The sequence below is a fragment of the Nilaparvata lugens genome, chromosome 14, assembly GCF_014356525.2.
Source record: "Nilaparvata lugens isolate BPH chromosome 14, ASM1435652v1, whole genome shotgun sequence".
NCBI classification, from domain to species: domain Eukaryota; kingdom Metazoa; phylum Arthropoda; class Insecta; order Hemiptera; family Delphacidae; genus Nilaparvata; species Nilaparvata lugens.
In genome coordinates this window covers 2,559,850-2,574,344 of record NC_052517.1, presented here as the reverse complement: position 1 = coordinate 2,574,344, position 14,495 = coordinate 2,559,850, and the positions used below count along the sequence as shown (strand labels likewise).

The window sequence follows — 14,495 nt, the reverse complement described above, 5'->3', positions numbered from 1 at the left end:
TTCACGTCCTAGTAACTTACACTATTTTTTGTCATAATAATCTAGAAAAGAATAATTGAGAAACAGAAAACATTACCTGCTTGTACTGACATTACTACATGCATTCTATAAACATAACCTAGATTACAATTTTCGAATCAGGAATTACTTGATTCTAGTTAACAAAACTTCCACCTGCAGCGCTAAAAGACGGTTTCTTGTACCAGTTTTGCTGTTCCAAATTTGGAACTAGGAAACATACTCGACTGTAAAGAGAATATAATATAATATGCTGTAATGAGAATCATATGTTTATTTGTTCTACAATCAGTAGTCTTTGGTAGAGAGTTAGTGGGGAGGATATTTTTAATATTCTTTCCGAAGAATGGACATTGATATGTCCAAAGCTCCGCCAATTTATGTAGATGCATAACAATATAATTATTATCTATAGTTATTATATTACAAATTGCTTTTTCATATCATATACAGTTCAATAATTATTTTCTTAGTCTATATCATGTAAATTCATCTATAATTTTGCTGTATTGTAAGCTATTGTATATAAGTGTATAAGACAGTATATATTGTAATCTACATAAATAAAGTACTCAATCAATCAATCAGCTGTTGACCGGCTTGATTTCATGGATGTAAAACAGCTGGAATTGAATGCCTATGATAAAAATTATATTGCAGCACAGATCATTTCTACAGTATGCCTGCTAGGAGCAAACAAGCACAATATTTGTAGCAGTGTTTAAACACAAATCTTTGTTAGGGAAGAATTGGCTTATATATGTAGGGATAGGAAATTCGCAAATGACGCATCATCACGTCTCAACTACTCAACTCATTAACTTCACATTTTGCATATTGATTCTTTATTTACCGAGGATGGTTATAGGCCTGTTTTTAATTCTTCAAGATTTCATTACGCCAAGTTTCCAATTTGTCAATCCGTCATGCTTTCAGTTTGTTATACCATAGAGAAACAATGGCGTAAGTAGATATCCCATGGTATAGGGCGTTTATGTTGCAACTTTTACTGTTAACTGAAGCCGATAGTCCACGTAGTTCTTTCCCTTGAGGCTGTGTGAGGCTGGTAGTCTCTCATACTGTGCCGTTCATACACTCTCACCCAGGCCAAAACAGTAAAAATCGACAACAATCGGCTTGAGATAACATTAAAGCTTGCGACCTATACCATGGGATATCTACTTACGCTATTGGGCCCGTTCTGTGTACATGGAATGTGGTAAATTGTGAAATAATAGCGTGAAAAAATGTCATCTCTAAAATAATCTTCAGCATACTCTTATAATATCAATAGCCAGCCTTCTTATAATCGTCTACACCCTCATCTTCTTCAATGCCTATTTCCTATTTTTGTGATGGCTATCTTTATATCAGGCAGAGCTATCTTTTGTATTTATTCTTTTGTAGGGATAATGGTGATATATATCATGGTTGAATCTAAAAGAGTTTTATAGTTCTCAACTATTGGTTGTGATCGTATCTGGTATAGTTTCCTCTTCCTCATACGAATTAGTTGAGCCATTTTACTATGAGCAAAAGGTGATAAGCTGCTCTAGACTAGACTCACCTTTTTTGAAGCATTTGCTTCAAAAATTGAGCAAATGCTCTAGTTTATTCATACAATTTTGAGCAAAAGCTTTTACTTTTGAGCAAATGCTCAAACTATTTTTTTGATGAGCATGAGCAAAAGGTTTTGCTCACGTTTATTCATAGAAAATGAAGCAAATGCTCCATATTTTAGAAGTATAAGCAAATGCTCAACTTTATTCATATGGTCCATTATCTTGTTTCCCATTCTCAGGTGCGATAGGAATGTGAAATAGATGAGGATAAATATATTACCTCCTGTTCCTCCTTGACCCAACAGCTGTTCTCGGGTTGGGTGCTGCATGTCTTGGTAGTTAGCCAGTCGACCACCAGCAGCGCCAGTGTGGACGGCCAACTGGTGCCCAGGTTGGAGAGCGTGTTGAGCAGGGTCATGTAGGTGCCGCCCAGAACGGGGTCACTAACACTGGCAAAGAATGCCATCGAAGCCACGAACATCGAGTATGACGCTATCTACAAACACACAAATAAAATAGAATAAAATACATTCAAAGTTTGGAATTATTGTATCAAATCATAGTGTTGTGTATCAAGTTGAGATGATACTGTATCATATCATGTTTGACTGTACCATGTGTGTTGATACTGTATCATATTGTGTTGATACTGTATCATGTGTGGTGATATGCCATGGTAAAGGACCGTTATGTTGCAAATGTGACTGTTAACTGAATAGAATAGAATAGAATAGAAAAAACGTTAATTGAATAAATAAGCCACCTTAAGGGAACCTCGAAGAGGCTGCTTGACAAGGTACTATTATACAAAACATGTAAATTCAAATATAATTATACATAATTATATCAGTGAACTTTATTTTTACTTAACAGTTAAATTCACTTATCAGTTTATTACACTGTCAAATTTACTTACAGAATTTACCTAACAGTTAAAATTATCATGATATTAATTAATTAATTGTTGGCTCAGCTCTCAAAAATCTAAAGAGTGTTATAATATATAGTCAACCTGTACTTACATACAAAAAATAGAACAGAATGAATTACAACAATACAATACATTAATAATGAGTTACATTATGTTACATCTAAAGTGTAATTATTCAACCAAATCTTTAAATTTCTTTTCAACAGGCGCATATTAACAAACTCAGCACAATTATCGGGTAAATCATTGAAAGTTTTTGGTACAACGTAGATTAAGGTGTTTCTGGCTAAATTATTCGAAGTAAATGGTACAACATACCTCTCATTCCTTAAATCATATCGATTAACTTTCATAACTTAATATTTTTTTCAGGAGTAATTTTCTATAATCAAAGTAAACAGAAATACCCCTTTTATATTCAAAACATTGCATTTATTCATATTTTGAAGCCGATAGTCCTAGTAGTTGTTTTTGGTGACGCTATGTGACGCTGGTAGTCTCTCATACTGTGCCCTTCTTACACTCTTACACTCCCAACAACACACTAATAATAGACAGTGTATAGTGTGTCTATGTTGCAAATGTGAGTGTTAACTGAAGCCGATAGTCCTAGTAGTTGTTTTTGGTGAAGCTATGTGACGCTGGTAGTCTCTCATACTGTGCCCTTCTTACACTCTTACACTCCCAACAACACACTAATAATAGACAGTGTATAGGGTGTCTATGTTGCAAATGTGAGTGTTAACTGAAGCCGATAGTCCTAGTAGTTGTTTTTGGTGAAGCTTTGTGACGCTGGTAGTCTCTCTTACTGTGCCCTTCTTACACTCTTACACTCCCAACAACACACTAATTATAGACAGTAGTCGACAGTAATCGGAGAAGAAATTTGGAACATAAATTACGATGTTCTCCTATCTTTCTTCACCTTGCCATCATAACGTGGACCTCAATATACACAATTTGTTTGTATTCTAATTATTTTAAATAGGGGCAACTTGAATTGTAAAGCACATTAACCTTCCGGCAGTCGCGCTGTTGTAAAAAATACAGAAGTGTCAGTTTTTTTTTGCTGCACAAAACTATTGAATGGGGTGGTGTCAATGAATGAGTCACCTATGCATTCCAAAACTTTCCCCCCATCACTCCACTGAGTTGCAGTATCAACCGAGCAATGGTTCAGTCTATTGGTGCCATTTAGTCGCCACAGTGCATAAGATAGGGAAAGACTGTATACGGGGACTGCCAACGAAACTATAACACAGAATTGTTTGCTTTGCTTGGTGTACCTTATTGGGCTACAAAATAAGGTAATCATGCAAATGTTCATAGGCGTAAAATAATCCAATGAGATGGAAATATTAATTATACAATTAATAAACAGAGTATATAACACATGAAAAATAGGATGTTGTAAAAATTACAACACGCGACTGCTCGTGTGATTGAGTAGGGCGCGACTTCCGGAAGGTTATAAGGACCTTCAGCGAATTTCCTCCATTAAAAATAAATTAACCAACACTTAGAATAGGGTAACAGGACTGAAAAATGACTCTGTAATGGGCCTCCAAATTTTGCAAAAGTCTTCTAATATAATCACACTGGACGTCAGGCTCGCTTCGCTCGCCATATCCGTCTAGCCAGGGGGCTCCGCCCCCTGGACCCCCGACTGGATCGCCCAAGAATGAGATTAGCAGGCTCACTTCGCTCGCCTGCATTTTTATTATGTTAGGACAATCCAGTCGGGGGTCCAGACTAAATGTCTGGCTAAACGGATATGGCGAGCGAAGCGAGCCTGACGGCTAGTAATATAATATTCCCAGGATTGAAGTAGCAGTGCCCAATCAATTTTTCCGCGATAAATGCATTTAAATCTTCAACTTGGTGCCAACCTAACAAAGTCAACTCAACTTAATGCCAACCTGACAAAATTATTAATTTAGTTGCCAGTTAACAACTGTTTCGAAGAGGTACTCTATCTACATTATAGTTCTATAGTAACATATGATATGGGAATTTCAATTATAATTAAGAGATTGGGAGAAGAAGAATATACATGCTAAAAGACGAACTTTAGACCCTTAAAAAACAACCCTTGGAATTGAAATATTGCCAAAAGATTTCTTAGTGCGCCTCTAAAGGGCCAACTGAACATACCTACCAAATTTGAACGTTTTTGGTCCGGTAGATTTTTAGTTATGCGAGTGAGTGAGTGAGTGAGTGAGTCAGTCAGTCAGTGAGTGAGTGAGTGCCATTTCACTTTTATATATATATAGATGGATATGAATGGTAATCCTATATCATTTACAGTAAAACTGTCATTAGTTCTTTAAAAATAGACCAATAGAAATAATGGAGATCTCACCTGGTGCAGACTGTACATCAGCACTAGCAATAGATAGTAATGGACCGGGATCCATTTTATTAGCACCGGGAGTGTACCACACAAAAATTCCGGTTGTTATGTTCATCATTAATCTGAAATCAAAGAATAGTAGGCTATATTAATAAAAAGCCACCTTTTAATAAATGAAGGAGTTGGCTAAGGCTAGGCACACACCAGTTAGTCAAGACAAGACATGATCAGACACGTTTAGTCACAATACTTCACATTGTTGCTTATGACGCAACACACACTGATTAGTCATTGCAATTAGACATGTCTTCATAAGCAACTATGTGAAGTATTGTGACTAAACGTGTCTGATCATGTCTTGTCTTGTACTGACTAACTGGTGTGCGCCTAGCCTAACACTAGTAGTTCTGTGAACAGTAGACCTCGCGCAGTTATAACGACGTCCCAAACCATAAGCACTTCCACACTGATAAACTAACTATTTATTTGATCAGATCATGCTTACACAAGATTTTATTATTATATAACGCTTTCCAGAATTTAGCGCGAGAAAACCAGAAGACATCTAGGCGCCCAGACGAGCTTTTGTTCTTTGCATCCTATTTTTAATAGTGGATAAAAATTGCATTCAATGAGGCATGCAATTTATAGTCTACACAGCTGTTAATATTTTACCAAGTTACATTGAGATATTGAATTGCATGCAATTTATAGTCAACTCGACAGCTGATTTATGATGAATAATTCTATAGTCTGATTTTACTCTAATATTGGCGTATGAAGGAGGCTCCTTTTTCCTTTTATATCCTTGAAATGCAAAATCTCCAAAAACTTTGTTTATACGTCGACGCGCAATTTAAAAAGGAACATACCTGTCAAATTTCATGAAAATCTATTACCGCGTTTCGCCGTAAATGCGCAACATATAAACATTTAAACATTAAGAGAAATTCCAAACCGTCGACTTGAATCTTAGACCTCACTTCGCTCGGTCAATTAAAATTATCAGTAAAAGAAGAGCAAATGAAGTTCGACTCAAAATACAGATGACTTCCACCACAAAAAATTATTTATAACATTGAAAATGCTGATGATGATAACCCAAAATCATATAATATCGAGGCACCGAGCTTCGCTCGTTATTTTTATTTATTGATACTTAGGGCCGTTTACACAGTATAGATTACTAAACTCGATTAAGTTAATCCGAAAGTTTAAACTTGAAACGGTTTTATCAGTGCATTTACTAATCCAGTTTAAGTTAAACTAGTTTAGCGTTAAGTTGGTAATAGAATGTCCTGATTTTTACAGGAAATTTGTTATTTGTTTACAAACCATCAGTAATTTGAGGTTATGTAGCTACTATTTTAGTATTTTCTTGTTCTTGTTCAAAATCCACAGAGTTGTAAGCTGTACGGTTCTAAAAGTGAAAAGCAATCAAGAAATTCTTTTAAAAAAATATGTTTAGTTGGCACCAGAAAAATATATTTTAGAATGTAAGATAAAAAAGTTATTTTGTTACGCTTGAATCTACTATGGTCTTCCTCGTTTATTAGAAATTTCTCGAAAGCAATATCTCATTTATGTGTTATTAAAAACATGTTTTCCAATCGAAGACCACGGTTAAAAATTGTCTTATTTTCTATCAAGTGATTTATTCAATCAAAATAATAAATTGGCAGTTGCTGTACTCAAGCAAAACCGTTATACAAATTCTCTATCCCATAAATTTAAATTATTTGTTTTTGCCCAATTTTTCTCAGTTTTAAAATTTCTTCGCAGTCATCTTTATCAATCGCATTAAAAACTTCTATCAATTCTTCCATTACAATTATTTTTACATTCAAATAATGATTCACTATAAAACCTAAATTAATAATAATTATCGTGTACAGAAGCATTAAAAACAACCGTCGAAATAGTATATTTCGCACCTAGAGCAGAAAATGAGATTTTTCCAGCTCGAAATCGGTTTTCAAGTCCGAGGCCGTAGGCCGAGGACGATGAAAAGATTGAGAGCTGGAAAAACATTTTTGCCCGTGGTGCGAACGATATTTTTCACCACACTACAGGTATTGCTTACAAAATAAATAAAGAATACAAAATAAAGAATATTCGTTAAGCTATCATACCTATCTCTTGATTTTAGTGGTAGAAGATTTGCAGTCAGGATTTCAGTCAGATTCTTTTAAAATTTCACTTGGAATACCACAGTCATCTTCAAGCATTTTTGAAAATTCGGAATGCACTAATCAACAATAAATAATTGAATAAAACTGGTTGCGAAGCGAATTAGTTTGATTCGAAACTGGAACTGAAATCATGGCGACTTCAGTTGATGATGAAAGTGGACACTCGCCCGATCTAGCGGATGACTTATTAACTACTTCCATGAGCGGCTGGAAAGAGACAACTTTCTGGCCTAGACCGGAAAAGAAACCCTTTTCTGACGTCGTCTGCAAACAAGGTCTTTCAGATCTACGTAGGGACTGGAAAACAGCTGCTTTCTGTGCAGTGTGGCGAAAAATAATTTACTATAAGCTGTTTCCCCATCAAATCTTTACAGATGTCAAGTTAATCCAAATTATTTGGTTTAAACCTCCTGCTATGGAGGTTTAAACTTTCCCAGAGTTTAAACTGATACTGTGCAAACGGAATTTTAGTTTAAACCAAAAAAATCCAGATTTGGTTTAAGCTTTAGCTTAAACTTACACTGTGCAAACGGCCCTTAAAAATTATAAATCTGTGGTTTTTTGACAATTTCTCAGTATTTTTCATTTAATATGAATAATTACCACAATATCAGCTTCTCAGCTACACAAAAAAAAGAATTAATTATAAATCACATGAAAGCTTTTTTTAGACCCTTGCGAAGCTCGGGTAATACCTGCTCTTTAAATATAATAAAATGAAATATAATATAATGATTGACCACTTACCTATAAGGATAGGCTCTCAGATAAACGTCCATAGGCCTAGGTCCATTAGTATATTTACTAATAAGCAGAGGCAGCACTATTTGAACGGGTATTAGTGGAACAGCCAACATGGCTAGCTTCTCTTTAGGAATTCCGTATTCTATTAGCTTCAACCCAGAAACTGAGTCGTTTGTACCGAAACATATCTGAAAAATAAAACAAACAAATTATTATAGAAATTACTTGTACCTTTTTTATACTCGTTTGACATCAAATAATGTAAATTACTTGAAGTGCCGGTTGCACAAAAGCCGGTTAATGTTTAACTGTGATTAATTTCACGAGAACCAATCAGAGAAGGCCTTTTTATAAGACGGTAATGAATGAATGAATGAATGAATGAATGAATGAATGAATTTTATTTGCCAAAACCAAAATACAAAAAAGCTTTACAAAAAATAAATATAAGTATATGCTACTGCACTTAAACCAAGATACATACATTTATTTAATTAGATATAATAACGAAATGATATCCTTTACATTACAAACAATAGTTTTAAAATGAAGATTCAATTTATGATCACATGCATAAGTACAGTAGGTGAGGCAAAAACACCGGCAAAAGGAAGATTCCTTGTGCTGTGCGCCAGTGTGAGTCGTAAATCAGCTTAATCAGGGATGTAATATATAAACTTGAATCTAGCGTATGAAGTGTTCGAAAATATAATTTATAATATGAAGTTGATTATTGTATAAAAGTCAACGATTGGAAATAATTCAAGTTTAGCCATGCCTCTATGGCTCTTTTTCTAATATTTATAATCAATATTAATATTATTCTTTCTAATCTTTTTTTAATATTTATATAGTTTCTCTGATTGGTTTTTAAGCCGTCTTATAAAAAATGCCTTCTCTGATTGGTTCTCCTGGAATTAATCACGATTAGAATTTAACTGGCTCTTGTGCAACCGGCACTCAGCCTTCCGGTAGTCACGCCCTACTCAATCACACGAGCAGTCGCGTGTTGTAATTTTTGCAACATACAATTTTCCAAGTGTTATAAACTCTGATTACTGTTAAAACATTTTAATTAATTGTATAATTACTTTTTCCATCTTCTTGGATTATTTTACGCCAATAAAAATTTGGATGATTAACATTTCTTAGCCCAATAAGGTACAAAACCATCAAATCTGTGTTATTGGTTCCTTTACGGTCCCCGTAGACAGTCTTTCCCTATCGTATACTACCACCATAAATGATACAGTATAACCACAACATGATACAGTATCAACATAACTTGATACACAACACCATAATTTGATACATAACTTGCAAACTTTAAATGAATTCTACAAACCATGGGATGTCTTCTTATGCTATCTTTTATATATGCTTTTTTTCAACTGACATTTATATGAAAATTACTAAGATAATGCATTTATTCAAATCCTAATGATTTCCACATTTAATTTGGATTTTCTTTCAATAATAATTAATAATTATTGACATTTATACTAGTAGTTCTCTGAACAGTAGACCTCACGCAGTATTCTCATCCACAAGTACCTGATTGAAACTATAGACCTTATGAAAATACAGCAATAGACTGGCTTCTCCACACATCTGTGTAATCACTTGTCAGCTGATTTATGATGAATAATTCTATAGTCTGATTTTTACTCCAATATTGGCATATGAAGGAGACTCCTTTTTCCTTTTATATTATCCTTGAAATGTCATTTCATTTCATTTCATTTCATTTCATGAAAATCTATTACCGCGTTTCGCCATAAATGCGCAACATATAAATATTAAGAGTAATGCCAAACCGTCGACTTGACTCATAAGGTGCGTACAGATATACGCGCCGCGAACATGAGCAATTCACTTTTAATCAGCTAACTATATCTGTATTTTTACAGAAAAGCTTGCATCAGCTGATGTCAAGCTTTTTATATCTGTATCTTACTGTTTCTTTAAAAATACAGATATAGTCAGCTGATTAAAAGTGAATTGCTCATGTTCGCGGCGCGTATATCTGTACGCACCTTTAGACCTCACTTCGCTCGGTCAATTATGAATACACCCACCTTAGCAGTCAGCAGTATGAAGGCGAACAGTCTGATGGCCGGTTTAGTGAGCAACAGATGCCAGAGTTGGACGTAGGTCTGTTTGACGGTCAGCTGTCGGTCATTTGGTGAGCTGCCATTAGAGGGAGTCATCGCTTCCTTTTTAAAGATGGCGATCAGTGTGGTCGACACCATAAATGTCCAGCCCCAGAAGTAAAGGAAACCTGGCAAAAACGTCATCTTATTATAATGTAATTCGTGAAATCAATCAATGTATAGTCCGGGTGCAGTAGCTTTGCCTATCGGCGGAGCGCCACTAGATTACAATACTACCCAAACAAAAACATCCAACATTTTCGAAAATGTATCTTTCCATAAGCAACAGATGCTCTTTTGTATCTTGTCAAAAGCAACGTGTAGCATCCGAAAAGATACACAAGGATCTTTAATGTATCTTTCTATAAGCAACAGGTGCTCTTTTGTATCTTCTCAAAAGAGAAGCTTTGCCTATCGGTGGAGGGCCACTACACTACAATACTACCCAAACAAAAAAATCCAAGTGGAAAAGATTGAGCATGAAAATCTCTTCAATTAATGTTCAGTAACATTTTCACCTAAAATTGAAAATAAGCTCGAAGTTCGAGAAAATGTTATTATTTCAATTACAAACTGTTGGCAACTGTTGATTCTATTAAATCATTCACTATGAAGAGATAGCAAACTTCGTGTGTCTCCAGCCTCATTGTCCTGTCACCAGCTGGCTTGGATCTTTGAATATAGTAGACTTGAGATGCGCGTGAACACTAGCGTCCGGTGATAAATTTTCATAACGGCAAGGAAAGTTGTGTGAGTGCGCCACACCAGATTTTTCCTCTTATATTATCCTTCAGATGCAAAATTTCCAAAATTGATGCAAAAAAACCTTGTATATACGTCGACGCACAATAAGAAAAGGAACATACCTGTCAAATTTCATGAAAAACTATTACCGCGTTTCGCCGTAAATGCGCAACATATAAACATTTAAACATTAAGAGAAATGCCAAACCGTAGACTTGAATCTTAGACCTCACTTCGCTCGGTCAATTATGAATACACCCACCTTAGCAGTTAGCAGTATGAAGGCGAACAGTCTGATGGCCGGTTTAGTGAGCAACAGATGCCAGAGTTGGACGTAGGTCTGTTTGACGGTCAGCTGTCGTTCATTTGGTGAGCTGCCATTAGAGGGAGTCATCGCTTCCTTTTTAAAGATGGCGATCAATGTGGTTGACACCATAAATGTCCAGCCCCAAAAGTACAGGAAACCTGGCAAAAATGTCATCTTATTATAATGTAATTCGTGAAATCAATCAATAGTCCGGGTGCTGTAGCTTTGCCTATCGGTGGAGGGCCACTAGACTACAATACTACCCAAACAAAAACATCCAACATTTTCGAAAATGTATCTTTCCATAAGCAACAGATGCTCTTTTGTATCTTGTCAAAAGCAACGTGTAGCATCCGAAAAGATACACAAGGATCTTTAATGTATCTTTCTATAAGCAACAGGTGCTCTTTTGTATCTTCTCAAAAGAGAAGCTTTGCCTATCGGTGGAGGGCCACTACACTACAATACTACCCAAACAAAAAAATCCAACATTTTCGAAAATGTATCTTTCCATAAGCAACAGATGCTCTTCTGTATCTTCTCAAAAGCAACGTGTAGCATTCGAAAAGATACACAAGTAGCTTTAATGTATCTTTCCATAAGCAACAGTTGCTCTTCTGTATCTTCTCAAAAGAGAAACTTTGCCTATCGGCGGGGGGCCACTAGACTACAATACTACCCATTCAAAAACATCCAACATTTTTGAAAATGTATCTTTCCATAAGCAACAGATGCTCTTCTGTATCTTGTCAAAAGCAACGTGTCGCATCCGAAAAGACACACAAGGAGCTTTAATGTATCTTTCTATAAGCAACAGGTGCTCTTTTGTATCTTATCAAAAGAGAAGCTTTGCCTATCGGCGGAGGGCCACTACACTACAATACTACCCAAACAAAAACATCCAACATTTTTGAAAATGTATCTTTCCATAAGCAACAGATGCTCTTCTGTATCTTCTCAAAAGCAACGTGCTGCATCCGTATAGATACACAAGGAGCTTTCATGTATCTTTCCAAAAGCAACAGATGCTCTTCTGTATCTTGTCAAAAGCAACGTGTAGCATCCGAAAAGATACACAAGGAGCTTTAATGTATCTTTCTATAAGCAACAGGTGCTCTTTTGTATCTTCTCAAAAGAGAAGCTTTGCCTATCGGCGGAGGGCCTCTTGACTACAATACTACCCATTCAAAAACATCAAACATTTTCGAAAATGTATCTTTCCATAAGCAACAGATGCTCTTTTGTATCTTGTCAAAAGCAACGTGTAGCATCCGAAAAGATACACAAGGATCTTTAATGTATCTTTCTATAAGCAACAGATGCTCTTTTGTATCTTCTCAAAAGCAACGTGTTGCATCCGAAAAGAAACACATTGAGCTTTTTGGAATTACGTCCTTTCAGCACAACACAGCCCATCAGCTTCCTCCATCTAGGGATCTATAGTGAGGTCCACGTTATAATGGCAGTGTTTGATTAGCAATGGTGTTGCTATCCTTGTCTATCATTCAACAAAGTGAACAGCGCTATCTCTTTCTCGCTTTGCTCTGTTGCCAGATCGTCTTTTAACAATGTAGGATTAATAATTAACAAAATATTTCATCTTAATTATGAAAATTCATATTGAAAAGTATAATTTATTGCGTGGTAAAATATAATATTGATTATTTTACACAAGAATGAACAGTTAATATAACATCAATAAACCTGTATCAGCTACCATAGAGAAACAATAACGTAAGTAGATATCCCATGGTATAGGGCGTTTATGTCGCAACTTTTACTGTTATCCCAAGCCGATTACTGTCGATTATTGTTGATTTTTACTGTTTTGACCTGGTAAGAGTGTATGAACGGCACAATATGAGAGACTACCAGCTTCATAAAGCTTCACGGGAAAGAACTACGTGGGCTATCGGCTTGAGATAACAGTAAAAGTTGCGACATAAACGCCCTATGCCATGGGATATCTATTTATGCTATTGTTTCTCTATGCAGCTACCGTCTATAGAAGGAAGTGACAAGACAGAGGAACGGCAACGTTGTTCTCCCATCTTTCTCCACCGCCATTATAACGTGGACTTCACTATAGGTTCTTGACGGACTGAGAAAAATGTTATACTACTCATAAAAGTTACAATAACTACCATTATTTCAAATGCTCAACTGACACTTAGGCGACTGAGATGGAGAAGAGACTGGACTCTAGTGGAGAGCATGTGTTTTGAAATGGTGACACTCAGACCAGTCGATTCTAGTCTCCACGACGTCACCATTTAGAAACACATGCTCTCCACTAGAGTCCAGTCTCTTCTCCACCTCAGTCGCCTAAGTGTCAGTTGAGCCTAACTGTATTGAAACAGAAATCTTTGTTAGGAAAGGACTGGCTTATACAGGTAGGGGATAGGAAATTCACGAATGGCGCATCATCACGTCTCAACTACTCAACTCATTAACTTGAAAGTTCTGCATATATAATAGATTGAATATATAGAATAGAATATATAATAGTGTTTCAAAAATAACCATCAGTTATCATATATTGAGGTCCACATTATTTACAACTCACACTTAGGCGACTGAGGTGGAGAAGAGACTGGACTCTAGTGGAGAGCATGTGTTTCTAAATGGTGACGTCGTGGAGACTAGAATCGACTGGTCTGAGTGTCACCATTTGGAAACACATGCTCTCCACTAGAGTCCAGTCTCTTCTCCACCTCAGTCGCCTAAGTGTCAGTTGAGCCTAACTGTATTGAAACAGAAATCTTTGTTAGGAAAGGACTGGCTTATACAGGTAGGGGATAGGAAATTCACGAATGACGCATCATCACGTCTCAACTACTCAACTCATTAACTTGAAAGTTCTGCATATATAATAGAATGGATATATAGAATAGAATATATTATAGTGTTTCAAAAATAATCATCAGTTATCATATATTGAGGTCCACATTATTTACAACTCACACTTAGGCGACTGAGGTGGAGAAGAGACTGGACTCTAGTGGAGAGCATGTGTTTTGAAATGGTGACGTCGCGGAGACTAGAATCGACTGGTCTGAGTGTCACCATTTCAAAACACATGCTCTCCACTAGAGTCCAGTCTCTTCTCCACCTCAGTCGCCTAAGTGTGAGTTGAGCCTAACTGTACAAATATGATGAGAGACGTACAAATGGAGCTACAGTTTAGGTGTACTCCTTAGCACATACCTGAGAAAGTGATGATTCCCTGTGGCTGTGGAGTGGATCTGATATAGCTGTTACAAAATTCGGCCGACTCAAAAGCTATAAACAAAACGTAGCCGAAAAAATATCCGGCCGTTTGTCCCACGGTGTTACAAGTCGAAGCGTATCCAACGTTGCATCTGTCAACATACATATTAATTCATTTCAAAATTGACTTATTTATTTATTTATTCCATTGTCATTACAGATCATAATTATAATAAATATAATATGATTGGGAGAAGACAACAGGCATAGCCCAAAACTGT

General features: G+C 36.0%; 1 protein-coding gene across 1 annotated transcript in view; it reads right to left on the bottom strand.

The window, feature by feature from the left end:
• The window catches only part of LOC111059882 (acetyl-coenzyme A transporter 1), a 31,881-nt gene that overhangs the window by 2,118 nt on the left and 15,268 nt on the right, over positions 1-14,495 (bottom strand). The window contains 6 exon segments of the mRNA XM_039440487.1: positions 1,861-2,076; positions 4,874-4,925; positions 4,927-4,986; positions 7,804-7,988; positions 9,879-10,081; positions 14,212-14,366. Of these exon segments, the coding sequence (XP_039296421.1) occupies positions 1,861-2,076; positions 4,874-4,925; positions 4,927-4,986; positions 7,804-7,988; positions 9,879-10,081; positions 14,212-14,366 (871 nt within the window).